This window comes from Gossypium raimondii, chromosome 5 (assembly GCF_025698545.1).
Source record: "Gossypium raimondii isolate GPD5lz chromosome 5, ASM2569854v1, whole genome shotgun sequence".
Taxonomy (NCBI): Eukaryota; Viridiplantae; Streptophyta; class Magnoliopsida; order Malvales; family Malvaceae; genus Gossypium; species Gossypium raimondii.
In genome coordinates, this window is record NC_068569.1 from 37,482,023 (window position 1) to 37,497,492 (window position 15,470).

The following is a 15,470-nucleotide window of genomic DNA, read 5'->3' on the forward strand; positions in this document are numbered from 1 at the left end:
GTTAGCAATGGTCGAGCAAATAAAGTCATTACCAGTTTGGGATTTTAATTTTCTCACAAGGTTGAGGCTATTGGGTTTTCTAGACTTATTTGGGTTGGTTGGAAATACTCGGTAATAGTGAAGATAATCCCCAGTTATCCAAAATTCATTTGTATTCAAGTTAATAAGGATACTTAGTTTTCCCTATCCATACTGTCTTTGTTTATAGAAGTCCTGATAGACAAAAAAGGAAGCAGCTTTGGAAGGATCTCTTCTCAGTTTTACCTCTGGAGATATTCCTTGGGTAGCTATCAAAGACTTTAATGCTCCAGTTTCATCCAATAACAAAAAATGAGGTTCTCGTAACAGTATTGGGTGTCCGCTATTTGTTGAATTTCTAGATAAGGCCAAGCTTTAAGATTTGGGGTTTTAGGGTCCTACCTTCGCTTGGCATCGTGGTAGAACCTTTGAGAGACTTGATAAGACAATTGGAAATGATGCTTGGGTTAGAGATCTTTCCTACATTTTTCTTTTGCTCATCTTCCCAAACTTAATTCAAATCAAAGATTGTTGTTCTTTGTTCTCAACCTAATGGTTAACTCTTCTATGGGGTGTCCGTTTAGATTCTTGGCTGGTTGGGTGGAGCATTAGAATTTTTTGGAATTTATCAAAAAGAATTGGAGTTTTAATGACAGCATGGCTGAAACTCTTCATCATTTGACCTCGAACATCAAAGACTGGAATAAGTTGTTCTATAGTCACATTGGTTCTTGTAAAAGGCATCTGTTGAAGGATTTGTCAAAAGTTCAAAAAGCTTTGGAAAAGTCAAACTCTACCACCTCGAGACAATTAGAATTGCATATTAGGGAGAAACGTGAATGTGTTTTCCACCACGAGGACTTGTTATGGAGACAAAAAGCTCGATGTGATTGGTTGTGATTTAGAGATCGTAACACTAAGTTCTTTCATTCCCGCACTATTTAGAGGAGGAAACACAACCGAATTTTTGCGATGAAAAATGATAAAGGTGATCGGATTTATGATGAAGGGGAGCTTCAATCGAAGGCAATTAAAATTTTTCAGAAATTGTATAGTGAGCTACTAGAAAAAATGATGGATTTACCTTTTAACTCATTTCCTTAACTTGATCAAAGTGATGTGCTCTTTTTGAGTAAAGAGATTTCCATCGAAGAGATTAAGGCTGCACTATTTGATATGGCCCCATTAAAAGCACTTGGTAGTGATAGTTTCGACGCCCTCTTTTTTCAAAGTCAATGGGACTGAATTGGTGAAACCATTTGTGCTAGGGTTTAGAGAGTTTTCGTTAGACATGATATAGACAAAGAGCTCAATAATACCTTGATTGTCCTATCCTTAAGATCTCGAATCTAGAAAAATTTCTCATTTTTGGTCGATCAGCTTGTGTTCGGTTCTTTATAAACTGATCATGAAAGTTATTGCAAACCGTTACAAGGTGGTTTTCCCTAAGATTATTGGTCTAGAAAAGGCAAGCTTCATTGCTGGGAGAGGTATCACTGATAATTTCATTCTAGCATAAGAAGTGATCCATTCCATAATGAGCAAAAGTAAGAACAAAAGATGGATGACAATCAAAATTGACTTAGAGAAGTCATATTGTAACAACTCATTTTTCAGTGGTGTCAGAAATAGTAGTTTCGGGGCCACAAATCTGACGAGTAAGTTTGTAAATATTATTATTTAATATTTACGAGTTTAGTATGGTATTTAAATAAATTTTGAATTGACAAGTTATGCTATTTGAATGAATAATTAGGTTCAAGTGGCATGACCCTAAAGTCAAGTGATTTTAGAAAATAAGGTATCGAGACCTCGTTTCTATAAACCGAGCCTTAAATATTTTTATAAATATTTACAGAGTGTTATTATGGTTGTATTAAACTTTCGTTAAGAAAATTTAACGTTTAAATGGTTAATTAATTAAAAAGACTAAATCGTAAAAGATGTAATATTTGATCACTATTAGATTTGAGTGATTAAATGGCTTAAAGATTATAAGTGGAAGGATTAAAATGGTAAATATACCATTTTTAATTAGTGGGACGGAAAAAGAGCTTTAAAATTTTGTTTTATTCATGTATTAATGTTAAAATAATTAAAAGTAAGTAAATAATTAAAATAAAAGATGAGAAATTCCAATTGTCTTTTCATTTCTTCTTTAACAAATCGAATACTCCATGAAAATGTTTCAAGGTTTGACCATGGTTAAGTCCTTGCATGGTAAGCCATTTTTCACTCGTTTTTAATAATTTTTATGTTTTTGAGATCATTGCAACTAGGTCTAGCTAGCTCGTACCTTTGTTTTTGAAAATGTTAAAGATTTTGAATGTTGTCATTGATGAATCTTTGTGATTTCAGATGTTAAATGATGAATTTGAAGTATTAGTTGGTATTTGAAAGTATTTTGTTAAGTGATTTTTGATGAATTTGTCGATTAGGGACTAAATTATTGAAATAGTAATAGTTCAAGGACTTGATGAGAAATTATTGTAAAAATAGACTGAAATGGAAGCTATGAATATTTAGTTGGCATGATTTTTCAATAAAATGGTTAATTTGCATGTTTTAGGCTTAGAGACTAAATTGAATAAAAGTAAAATGTTGTGGGAATTATGTAAAAATGTAAAAAAATGAATAAATTGTATAAAATGAATTAGTTTTACTATCTAAATTAATGAATTGAATGAAATTATTAATTTAAATCAAGAACGAGTGAAAAATCGAGGAGAAGGGAAAATTACCAAATAGCCCCTTTACTTTTGACATTTCTGTAATTTAGCCAGGTAAGTTCGTATGAACTATAATCACTTAATTGTTAATTAAATTTAATGTTTAATGTGTTGTTCTAATGTAAATGAATCAATATATATATATGTTATAAGTTATTATGCAATTTACCATGTAAAGAAACGATGGAATCCAAAGACGTTTCGACGACTATCGAGCCCCGTTTGAACCTTAGGAATGTATAGGATACAAATGACATGTCATCAGGGTTACCATGTTTTGGGTGCTGGTCCTGAATGTCCTACTGGTGGCTGAGTTCTAGCATTTTTTGCAGATACTCGTCAGTTTGTGTGAGCGGCATCGTGTAGCTATATTCCAACCGTCAGCTTGTGTGAGCAGACCCATTTACGGTTCGAGTGAGATTGTTGTAAAGGAAAAGGAAAAGGAATGGTTTCGACCATATGTTTAGCACACCTTGTGTGAGCTTTCCCGCATATTCGATATTATTTTAAGTGGTTCAACAGGCATGAAAAGGGAAAGAAAAGGTATGAAATGATAATGATTTATGAATGTATATCTATGTTTATGGAAAGCATGAATCCAATGGCATTATGCTCATATGAATTTACCTTACCAAGTGATAAATCAAGTGAATTATGTATTAATGTACTAACAATTATTGTTGATGATGCTTAGGCTTGAGCTAAGCCATTGTTTGGATTAAATCATGCTTAATTATAATGTTATATATTGAAATAGTAAGTGTCCAAATAGAAATATGCTTATGTTCATGAAAAGGTGGTATGAATCAAAAGATGTATTTTCTAATGAAATGGTTTATCATGTGGTTGATCCCAAATGAATTATGTATAAATGCACTAACTTGTGTATTGATGATGATACTTAGACTTGTGTCAAGCTTATGTGATTGGTGAATGTTTATGCTTATGTCTTACATTATGCAAATGAAATATGTAAGAAAAGGTAACTAAACGATAAGTTCATATTGAGATGTAATTTGATGATATAAAAGGATTGATGAATTACATGATGTACTTATACGTGAGAAATCTACTTATGCTATGGATAAATACACTAATTCAAGAATTGATGATGTTAATTAAGTTTATGCTAAGTAAATGAAATGGAAAGTAAATAAATCGAATGATAAGTAGATGGAATGGTCCATAGTCTTATGAAAAGGTAAATGATTGTGTAATATGTCTTATAAAATCCTATTATGTTAGGAATGAAAAGTGCATGTGATGTTGAAGAACCTACTCATTTGTGAGTTGGTGGTCATATAGTTTGATAAATCATGTGGCATTGGATTAGATTTATATTTATCTTATAAAGTTCATTATTGAAATGAAAGGTTATGTTTAAGTTTATACGAGCTTACTAAGCATTCATTGCCTACGTAGTTAAATTTCTTTACCTTACAGATTATTAGAAGCTCGATCAGTTTGGAAGCTTGTCGGAGACCTATCACACTATCTAGCGATTATATCGATAGATTCTGATGTTTTGTTCAAGGTTATAATGGCATGTATAGGTAGACTTATGTATAAATTTTAGTTGATGTATATGGCATGTAAAGGTTACCCTGAATTTGTGGTACTTTTGGTACTTTGATGCCTTGATGGTTGGTGTTATTATGGCTAAGTTGATGCATGATAGAATGACCAATTTGGTATATAATGGTATGTCTATATTGTAGCCATGTTAGGTTATGCTTTAAGATGGTTATGAGCTATGTGTATTGGTATGAATATGGTCAATTATGCTTATGGTTAGGCATATTTAATTGTTTGTGTTTGAGGTGCCTATATGGCATATTGGTTGGATGGTTAAATAGCCTATTGAATTGGTATTATTATGCATGATTTGGGTAAGTTTTAAGGTCTTGGATAAATGTGCAAGCTGTTTGTAGGTTCATTCTTGAATGGGTGAAAGAAATGACTTGATTTTGGTCACTTTCTTGTCTACATGGCCTCAGACACGGGCATATGTCTCATCCGTGTGTGACACACAGTTATGTGACATAGCCGTGTGTCCCTTGTATGTTTTAATGTTTATTTTTTTGAAAGTTACACGGCCTAACACTCGGCCTGGCACATGGGCATTTGAGGTCATTTCAAAGGTTACATGGCGTGGCACACGAGCGTGTGGCTTGGTCGTGTGACCCAAGTCAGAGAGCTACATAGATATGGACATAGACACGGGCTAGGACATGGCCGTGTGTCCCTATTTTGAATGTTACACGACTTGAGACACAAGCATGTGTCTCAACCTTGTGACCCCTATAGTGTGAATTTTCCTAGCTTTTTCCTCAATATTTCAAATGTTTCCGATTTAGTCCCGAATCATTTCTAAATTGTTTCTAAGGCCTCTAAGGCTCGAATAATAGACAATTTGCATGTGTATGAATAAATTATACTATGATTAATGAAATGTTTGGAAATGAATGTTTTAAGTTACATTTTTATGGTAAAGCTCTGTAACCCTATTCCGATAACGGTTACGGGTTAGGGGTGTTACATATATGATAGGGTACAATGGGAATTTATTGAAGCTTCCCTATAGGTGGCAAGTATTCCAAACTTCCTTTGAAAGGTCATTATGTCGGCAGTCAATAATGCGACTATGTAGATTCTGTGGAATGGGATTCCAACTCAAACTTTTAGTCCTATTAGGGGTATAAGACAAGGGTGTCCTTTGCCTCCGTAACTCTTTATTTTATGCATGGAATGGTTGGGTCATTTAATCCATTCATCTATCAATTCAAGTAATTGGGTGCCTATTTTCTTATCGAGATTAGGGCCAACTCTTTCACATTTGTTCTTTGCAGATGATCTAGTTATCTTTGGTAAGCTGATTTGGAACAGGCCAAACTTATTAAGGCTATTCTAGATAAATTTTGTGCATTTTCTGGACATCAGATCATTGCCCACAAAATGGATTTCTTTTTTTCTAAAGGGCTTGACGAGGACTTTGGGGCACCATTATGTGGAGTTCTTTTCTTCCGTAAAGTCCATAATCTTAGCTCATATTTGAGTGTTCCACTTTTCCATGAAAGAATCATTAACAACTCTCTGAGGTTTGTGGTTGACAAGGTCAAGTCTAGACTCCAATGGTGGGACGCGAGACAACTCTCTTTAGCTGGAAAAGTCACGTTTGCACAGTCAGTTCTTCTCATTATTCCCAGTTATTTTATGCAGTTTATGATGATTCCTCAAGGAATTTGTAAGGAGATTGACCGCATTGTCAGACAATTTATTTAGGGGAGCTCTGAAGGTAGTAAAAATATAGCCCTTGTTAATTGGCAAACAATTTGTCAACCTAAGGCATGTGGCGGACTTGGTCTTCGACAGCTGAAGGATCACAATACCTTTTTTATGTTAAAATTGGGATATAACCTCTTGTCCAACACTGATGCCCTTTGGGTTCGTGTTCTCCGTTCTAAATACAAGCTGAAGGAAGGTATTCTAAATAGTATTCATCGAGGGATTTGTTCTTTTATGTGGAGAGCCCTCTCTAAGATTTGGCCTATTCTTCGTGATTCTGGTCAATTATAGGAGACAGATCTAGCATAAGATGTTGGAAGGACAATTGGATTCCCAATATTAGCCCCCTTAATCGATCTTCTTCCAACTCATATTAATATTGATGCTGACTATTTTCTCAAGGAAATGGTTACAGATGAAGGATTGTGGAACCTTGACCTTTTCCAGATTTGGCTATATGAAGATATCATCAATTGTATTGTAAGTATTCCACCTCCATTTTCTTCTACAGGTCTAGACACTGTTGCTTGGGGTGGGCACCTCATCAGGCTCCTTTTCCATCAAGAGTGCTTATAGGATGCCTAAGGAAGATTCGTAGAGTTTGAAGGATGAAGTGTGGAAATTGGCTTGGAAATATCAAGTTCCTCATAGAGTTCGTTTCTTCATTTGGTTGGTTCTTAAACAACATTTACTTACACAAGTGAAGAGGCAAAGATAAGGTATTGTTCAAGATGATCGTTGTCCAGCTTATGGAGTAGAGTCAGAGAATATCATTCTTGCTATTCGAGATTGTGGTGCTGCAAAAGGTTTATGGACCCAGATAATCCCATCCGAGAGACACCCCCATTTTTTCTTTAGAAATCTATAGGAATGGCTAGTGTCAAATTTGCAAAATAGCCAAAAGTTTTGCCTTTGGAAAGACTGATTGGCTAGTTTTCTTTGGCCTTGTTACTTGGCAAATCTGGAAGAATAGGAACCTCATCATCTTTCAAGGAGTGACATGGAGTACAGAAGAAATTATCAAAAAATCTTTTAGTTGGGCTAAGCAATGTGTGTCTATTCGTAAAGGCAATTCTGTCGCGAGACAAGCCAAGAGAGGTGAGCCCGATTGGGGTGGTAATTGGGTGAGATTACAAACTGATGGTGTGGTAAAGATTGAATCCGAACATGCTGCTGTAGGGAGAGTTTTGAGAAGTGAGCGAAAGGAGTGGATTCTTGGTTTCAACAGACGTTTGGGGAAATGCTCAATTTTTTATGCTAAGTTATGTAATATTTTTATTGGATTATCAATTCTACACGGAGAACAATGTGACAGAGTCTTGTTACAAACAGATAGTTTGGAGGTATTTGAAGCTATTCATGTATCTAACTTGAAGTCTTCAAGATTAGTATTAATCAGACAGATCAGTATTAATCAGACGCATTAGTCAGCTTCTAGCGATAGTTAAGAATTAGAGACTAGAATATATTCTCAAAGAAGATAACAATGACCAAAATGGCGTTGGATAGGGGAAGAAAGTACTTTGTTTTAGGTTAATTGATTGTAATAATGCTTAAAAAAGAAACAGGGTCAAATTCAATAAAAAACGGAACGAGAATCAAACGGAACACTAACGGATTTTCTGTCAACCCTTACCATAAATAAAGCACAAGACAAACTCTTCCACCGCTTCAAAATTTTAATATTTATTTTCTTTTACAAACATTTTACTTCATATTCCGGGTAAATAAATAAACCACTATAAATAGAGCGCAAATCTGTAGCAGAAGTTATAAACTGCTTGATACATATATCTATTTTTCATCACAAATAAACAGTATCAACTTATCTGGTTAGTGAATTCAATCTCCTTTTTAGTCCTTCCCAAATTCAGAATCAGTAAATGTTTTTTTTTCTTTAATAAAGAAAGTATCATTAAAGATAAATGGATTCTTGTTCTTTTCTCTTTCCGAATTCTGTTCTTTAGTATTCCTTTTAATCTTCTGTTTATGCGTTGATCCTGATTCAAATCACATCTCGAGACTCAATTTTCTAATAAAATTAATGATTTATTTCTTTTTCTTTTTTAAGGAAGTAGATATGGGAGGTGAGTCTTACGAGGAGGCGATTGCAGCTTTGTCGAAGCTTCTCAGGTAGTGTTACGGTCCGTCTTTTGTTTAAACGATTCTTATTTCTGGTCCGAACCGGAAGATAAAACAAAACCGAAGATTTCATTTTCCGGCACCTATACTGATCAGAACCTTAAAGTCTGTAATGATGGCTTGCAGTGAGAAAGCTGATCTCGGAAGTGTTGCCGCTGAAAAAATCAAGCAAATAACAGCCGACTTAGAGGCAGCTGGCAGTTGCGACACCGACAACCGGATCAAAACCGGTTTCCTTCATTTCAAGTCAGAAAAATTCGAGTACGTTCCTATCTTTATATATTTAAGCGATTATGGATAAAATAAAATTTTAATAATTGGTTATTATAAATATTAATTTATGTATATTATCTAAAATTATAAAGTGACAATATACTGAACTCACATTATTCAAAAAAAGAAAAAAGAAAAAATCTGAACTCACAACATTAAGAAAATAATTTCGGAAAACAAAAATAAAAAAGAAAACAGGAAGTTTGTATTTGTCTTTCAGGTCGTAATGTGCCGTATCGTTTTGGTTTCTTCTTATTACCTTTTTATTTGATGTTATGTGACTGCTTTTTGTTTTCTTCATTTTCATGCTTCCATTTTTCTTTCCAATTCGTTAGAGCGTTTATTTCGTTTTTTTCCCTTCTTTTCCCAGTCATATAAAATATAGATAAACACAAATTATTAAGTTGATGAAAAATTTAAGTGTCCATTAAATTATATTTAAATCTATTGTGGTTTTATTAATATTATTTTAATATTTTAATGAAATAATATATTGTTAAATTAATTATTATTAAGAAGAAAGTGGATTTGGAAAAGGTGACAAGTGAAACGGATTTGAGGTTGCACCAAAAGATGAAAAATAAGTGATTGAATTGGCTGAATGCATTTTTCCTTTTTCTTGAAAATGAATTATAATTAGCTTAATATGATTTTTTTTTCAGGAAAAATCCTGATTTGTACGGTACACTTGCCAAAGGCCAAAGCCCCAAGGTTCGTTTCATAATCTTTTTCTTTTTCTTTTTCTCTTATATATTTACTTAGAAGATTTGGGTTTATTTTACATGGTAAATGGATGTCAAAGCTTAAGCTAATCACTTGATTTTTTAAAAAAAATTATCATATATTAAGGGTGATAAAAAAGTATACAATGTACATTCATATTGGATTGCTATTCTTTTACTAATTTAAAAATATAGAAATTAATTTTTTAAATCAAATTAATCCCATTTTTATTTAAAAAATAATAAACTAAACTAAACCGATTTTTTTTTTTGCTATTTTTGAAACCAAATGAAAAAAAAAATCTAAAAAAGCATTAAAGCTTGAACTGATATTCAATTTTTTGGTGAACCTTAAACCTATACTCATGAGTCGAATCACTCATTTAGGCTCGAAGGTCTGCTCGTAAAATGTAAGGGTTTGAAAAAAATACAAGGTTTGAAAAATAAATTTGAGTAAAATGTAAGGTTCATTTTCTATATAGATTAGGTCTTGAGTGAGATTTTTTTAGCTCAAGTCCGGCTAAGTTCGGCCTGAATATATTATGTTATAAAAAATAATTATATTAATTATATATGTAAAATAATAATTATATATTTATATTTATAATAAATCATTAATTCAATAACAATTAAACTCATTCTCAAAACCTAAAACAAACTTATCTCACCTAAAATATGAAATTTTAAAATTACATTTAATACTATAAAATATTTATTATATTTATGGTACTTTTTATTATAAATGCTTTTAAATATCTTTTTAATGTGTTAGAAAATTTTTATTTTAGTGTTTTAATGCATTTAGTGAATTATATATATTTTTTAAATATTTTTAAATAAAAATTAATTTTAAAAAACTAAATATTGGTGAGTCGGATCGAGCTTGGGTTTACCTTTCTTAAATTGAGTCAAGATAAAAAAAAAAGTTCACTTTTTAGGTCAAGCTAGACCTGAACTCAAAAAATTAATCTAAATACCTTAAATGGATCTAATTTGAACTCGACTATACCATGATCAGCTTTGGTGATAGATTTATATTTTGTGAAAGGAATGGTTACATTTTCAACTACGTAAGGCATTAAGTTTTGAACCAAGAATATGCTGACTCAAAATGGTGCCGTGTATGGCCATTTGCACACTTCTTGAATGGTGGTAAAGGGAAAGAAATGTAGTGATCTGTCTTTTTCTTTTCCGGATAAAGAAGACTTTGACAAATTATGAAGTGAAACTGCAGTAGCTTTAACGAGTTGATATCTTGTCATTTTGTGCACTCAACATTTTTGAGAAAAAAGTCGCTTTGGGTTTTTTAATTCATACTAGAATTCTATTATTGGTGGAAAAAATTATCAAAAGAGTAAAATTTATTAAAATTAATTATCTTTTGAAATAAATAATTTAAATTTTAAATATATTTTTAAATAAATGGTTATTTATTTGTATAGATAGAATAATGAAAAGGTAAAAACTTAAGTTTATTTATTTAAAGAACAGAAAAAATAGAATAGGAGAAAAAAAAGATACGATTTTATTTAAATGAAAAAAATCAAATTACTAATCTTATAACATTTTTAAATATATATAATTTATTTTATATTTTTATTTTATAATTTTATTAACTGAGTTAGTATAACAAAATCAAATTATCCTAAATTCAATTAGAAATTTAGCTAATAGTATAGATTTGATTATAAGTACATGATTTAAGTATATATATATCGATCGAGTCTTACCTCGATTGGCATAAGTATTATTGTCAATGTAGTAGGACGCGAGTTCGAGTGCGTTGAAGCATAATATGCTCTTATTTATAGGTTAGAGAAGGGCTATGAGTAATTCTAAATTTTGTGTCACAAATAACAAATATGATTAAAATATATAATGAAATTGTTTAAATATATATATATATGAATATTATTATTCCTTCATAATTTATATTTTAAATACATGTGTTGAATGTTCTAACTAATCGATTGTATTATTATTATTATTATTATTATTATGATGATGATGATGATGCAGTATTTGATATTTGCATGCTCGGACTCTCGAGTGTGTCCGTCCCACATCCTGGATTTCCAACCAGGGGAAGCTTTTATGGTTCGAAACATTGCCAGCATGGTCCCGCCATATGACAAGGTTCGCCTAATTTTACGTTATTTATTTTTAATTGTGTTGGTTTGACTCAGAATAGTCGATAATAAATGTAAAATTGCTTAACTGGTGGACACTGGTTAAAACCTACTTACAGATTTTTTTAATTTTGTTGAATAAGAAGTTAATTTACTAATTACATATTTCTCTTTATATATATCACTTAAATCAGTGCATCAGTTTTTTATGTTTTGATTTGTATCGTTCACTGTAGAATAAATACTGCGGAGTTGGTGCGGCTATTGAATATGCAGTCCTGCATCTAAAGGTGAATTTTTTTTTCCTTTTTTAATGACAGTAGATATTAATTGTACAGTGGATGTTGGCTCTTTGGTGGGGGCAACTTCATCTCTTGTCACTACTCACTAGCCATGCCAAAACTGTTTCAAGGTATCAAGTCCCAAGTTCTTTTCTAATGAATTATTAATTAGAGTTGGATATAAGTATATGCATGGCAGATTTATATGTTTTAAAATTTTTTTCCTATATATTTGGAAATCATTTTTCATGTGATTATTTAAATATTTATTAGAAACAAATGTTAATTATGTATATTGAGACATTTGGTTAGAGTAATTTTACATTATCAGTGGGAATATATGATTTTACTGTTATATTTTCTATAATTTTCTCTTTGATTGATAATATGTTCAAGTAATTTAAAAATAATGGTATTATGCATCAATATTATAGTCAATTCAGGAGGACGTGAGTTTGAATATATTGAAACACATTTTATTCTCTTATTTACAGATTGAGGAGTGATTATGTAATTAAACGTGGAAACATAACACAATGTTTGGTTCAGGTAGAGAATATTGTGGTCATTGGACACAGCAACTGTGGAGGTATCAAAGGGCTAATGTCTATCCCAGATGATGGCACCACTGCTAGGTAAGTCGTTTATTGAATCAGTGTATATATATTGAAGGAAGTTTCTCTTTGCCAAGCCTTTTCTCGTGACAGTTTCTATTGACTTAAAAATTTGCACATGATTTCGGACCCTTCCCTCCTATAGCAGTTATATTGCGATGCTACAATCATTATTTTACGATTTCGATCCTCTCCTTTGTCGAAAATTTATGGTTACGTGTATAATACAAATGGAATGTTCATACGTGATGTATTTAATGTTTGAAAATTGAACTTTGCAGTGATTTCATAGAACAATGGGTTAGCATCTGTGGATCTGCAAAGACCAAGGTGAAATCAGAAAAAAACGAGATGAGTTTCGCGGAGCAATGCACCTACTGCGAGAAGGTTAGTTTCATGTCTGCATCATTACTTGTTTCGGCCAACATTAATACTCAGAGATAGCATTGCAGATATGTTTAACATTTCATCGTTTTTTGTTATCGTAATTAATCAACTATTCACTAAGCAAGGACAAATCACCATAATAAAAATAAAATCAAACACGCATGAGATTACGAACTCCTGGCGTTGGATTACATTTTGTCTCTCTTGACAAATCAACTCATTTACGTTAGATCAAAGAGTAAAACTGGTCCTTTTGTTAAAAATTGTATCAATTTCTAGTGTTAAAAATTGATCCCTCTATATCAGCATGAGGTAAACGTGACATGTCACGTGTTATTATTTGGTTATTTTATCATTCATACTTGTTTTTAATAGTACAAATTAATAAAATTTGTAAGAAAAATTACCGATTTGTTCCTTGATCCAACGTACAAAAATTAATTTATCTATTTTTTAAGTAGAGGGACAAATGCAATTCGACTCCTGGTAGAATATCATCCATGATACTTTAACATTATTAAGGTTAACATGTTCAGATCTTATTGACACCGATTTCTTTTTACATTTTTCCCTTAGTTTTTCATAATCGAGTTTTTCTTTTTAAAAGAAAAATTAAAACTTTTCACACATTAATATTTAATTGATAAGTATGGATTTTATAATTTTATAACAATAAAAAAATATTGTCTAATCTATGCTGTCATGCTAATGTCTTGACCTTTTAAAAGTTGTACAATATCACAATATCTATATCTTTTATTCGTATAGCGTGTTGGTATATGTTGCTATTAAACTTCATGTAATGTGTAATGTTTGGTGCTATTAAACTAAATGCAGGAAGCAGTGAATGTATCTTTGGGGAACCTATTGACATATCCATTTGTGAGAGAGGCATTGGTTAAGAAAACCCTTGTCTTGAAAGGTGCACATTATGATTTTGTCAATGGAAAGTTTGATCTTTGGAATCTCAACTTCCGAATCTCTCCCACCTTAGATTTATGAGCATTTTTTCTTTTGCACTTTCAGCGTATCACATTGAATAAAAATCAATTGTTGGATCGTTATTTTGGACTAAAAAGAAATTGAGTTAGCCCGAGTTTGCATGTTGCAAAACATGTTGTATTTTTTTTTTTAACAAATTAAGGAAGACAAAGCATGAGAACGAGCATGCATTACTCCCCAACCCATAAATAGGAGGACAATGCGTTTTAGTGCATTTGAACTCACATCCTCCTGCATTAGTAATAATGTTCATGTTAATTGAGTTAAGACTCAATTAGCAAAAGTATATATTGTTAAGAATGTTGTTTCTTTTACTATTTTCAAATAAATAAAATTAATTTAAATAAGAAAATTACTCTCGATTTTCGATGACTCGTATTTTTAACTATCAATAACTTTTAAAAGAATATTTTATAGATTTTCTTAATTTTCACCCACATAATTGATATTAAAATTTTATCACGTGTGTGGAACTTACATATTTAGAACACACGTAAATAAAAAAGCGTATGATTGTAACTAATAATAATAACAACATTTATATGCGAAATGAAATATGCAATATGTACAGTGAAAATTTTGTGTAATAATATTAAAACATACAAAAAATCCAAATGAAGTATTGGGAGTGGTGGTAACCTGAGCTTTTAAGCATGATGTTTAAATCTCATTATTTGTAATTTTAATTGTTTTTATTACAATTAAAAATATATATATAACTTATAAGAATATAATTTATTTCAAATACTAAAGGATAATTTTGTAATTTTCTCAATCGAGTTAGTGTTCAGTTGACTCGTAACATCAACTTAGTTAGGGGGTTTAAATAATAGTAAGTGTAATACCTTGTACCCAGCCCGGTCGCGGAGCCTGAATACCAAAACGCCACATCAACCATCACGACGTCATGTATCATACAAAGTCTCATTTGTATGCAACTTCATCTAGGAAATTTTAAGTCTAAAATACCCTAGGTGACATTAAAATCAATCAGATCTACATTAAACGACCTCTTCATCAAGTTGAAACATGCTTAAATACCACTTAATGAAAATTTCCAAAAAGTCACGTGGGTATCGATACACGCTCGATGGTATCAATATTTCTCATAATGGGTATCGATACCGTTTGAAAAATGGGTACCTTTTTAGCATTCTGTTTCTCTTCTAAATTAAAAACCCAACAAATCATCCATAGTCCCAAAAGTATCTATACTTTTACCCGAGTATCGATACTCGAGAATTGATATTGATACCAAAATGAGCTATTGTTTTCCTGCACATTCGAATTAGCTTAGAAGTATCGATACTTATGCCCGATAATCAATACCTCTGTACAAAGTAACAAAAATAACACCAAAACAAGGCATTTAACACAATCATGCATATACCACCTCAACATGGTTATAAATAAAACCTCAATCATTCATCAACAAAATGTCTATATTTGCAGTTTAACACATCATCAATGAACATAACCCAAGCAAACCAAAGAACTAGTATCAAATGTCCACAAATCCTATCAGTGTTAAAATCATGCAAACATCTAAAACATCGTGGCAATAATCAACCAACAAATCTATCACATTGCCTTATTCCCATAGTTTACCAAATGTAACGATAATAACACCTACTCAGTTACTAAACCTAATTTGGATCACTTCCTTGGAATTCCGCACCGCCCACATCGGAAACACTAACTATCTACAAAGGTTTAGAAAAGAGTGTGTGAGCTTAAACAAGCTTAGTGAATGATCGGAAAAACTACCAAATAAATATGATGACATACATTAAATGAGTACATCTAAAGTACAACTTCATACATATTTAACCAAAGTGACATACTAGAATATTCATGCATCAACTGTCAGCTCATCTTACTTTGAAAT

General features: G+C 31.7%; 1 protein-coding gene across 3 annotated transcripts; it reads left to right on the plus strand.

Moving 5' to 3' along the window:
* The first annotated feature begins 7,716 nt into the window (after positions 1-7,716).
* On the plus strand, positions 7,717-13,693 carry LOC105766025 (carbonic anhydrase 2). Of its 3 annotated transcripts, none has more exons than XM_012585320.2 (9): positions 7,717-7,864; positions 8,104-8,165; positions 8,301-8,435; positions 9,110-9,158; positions 11,189-11,305; positions 11,535-11,588; positions 12,129-12,214; positions 12,475-12,580; positions 13,418-13,693. In XM_012585320.2, the coding sequence occupies exons 2-9, from the start codon at positions 8,113-8,115 to the stop codon at positions 13,580-13,582; spliced, it is 765 nt and encodes a 254-aa protein (XP_012440774.1). In that variant the 5' UTR covers positions 7,717-7,864; positions 8,104-8,112; the 3' UTR covers positions 13,583-13,693. The 3 variants fall into 3 exon arrangements, with proteins under 3 accessions (XP_012440774.1, XP_052486788.1, XP_052486789.1); XM_052630828.1 differs by lacking the exon at positions 11,535-11,588 and adding an exon at positions 11,637-11,710 and having other exon boundaries at positions 12,074-12,214; XM_052630829.1 differs by lacking the exon at positions 11,535-11,588 and adding an exon at positions 11,637-11,710 and having other exon boundaries at positions 7,750-7,911; positions 12,074-12,214.
* Positions 13,694-15,470: the final 1,777 nt, after the last annotated feature.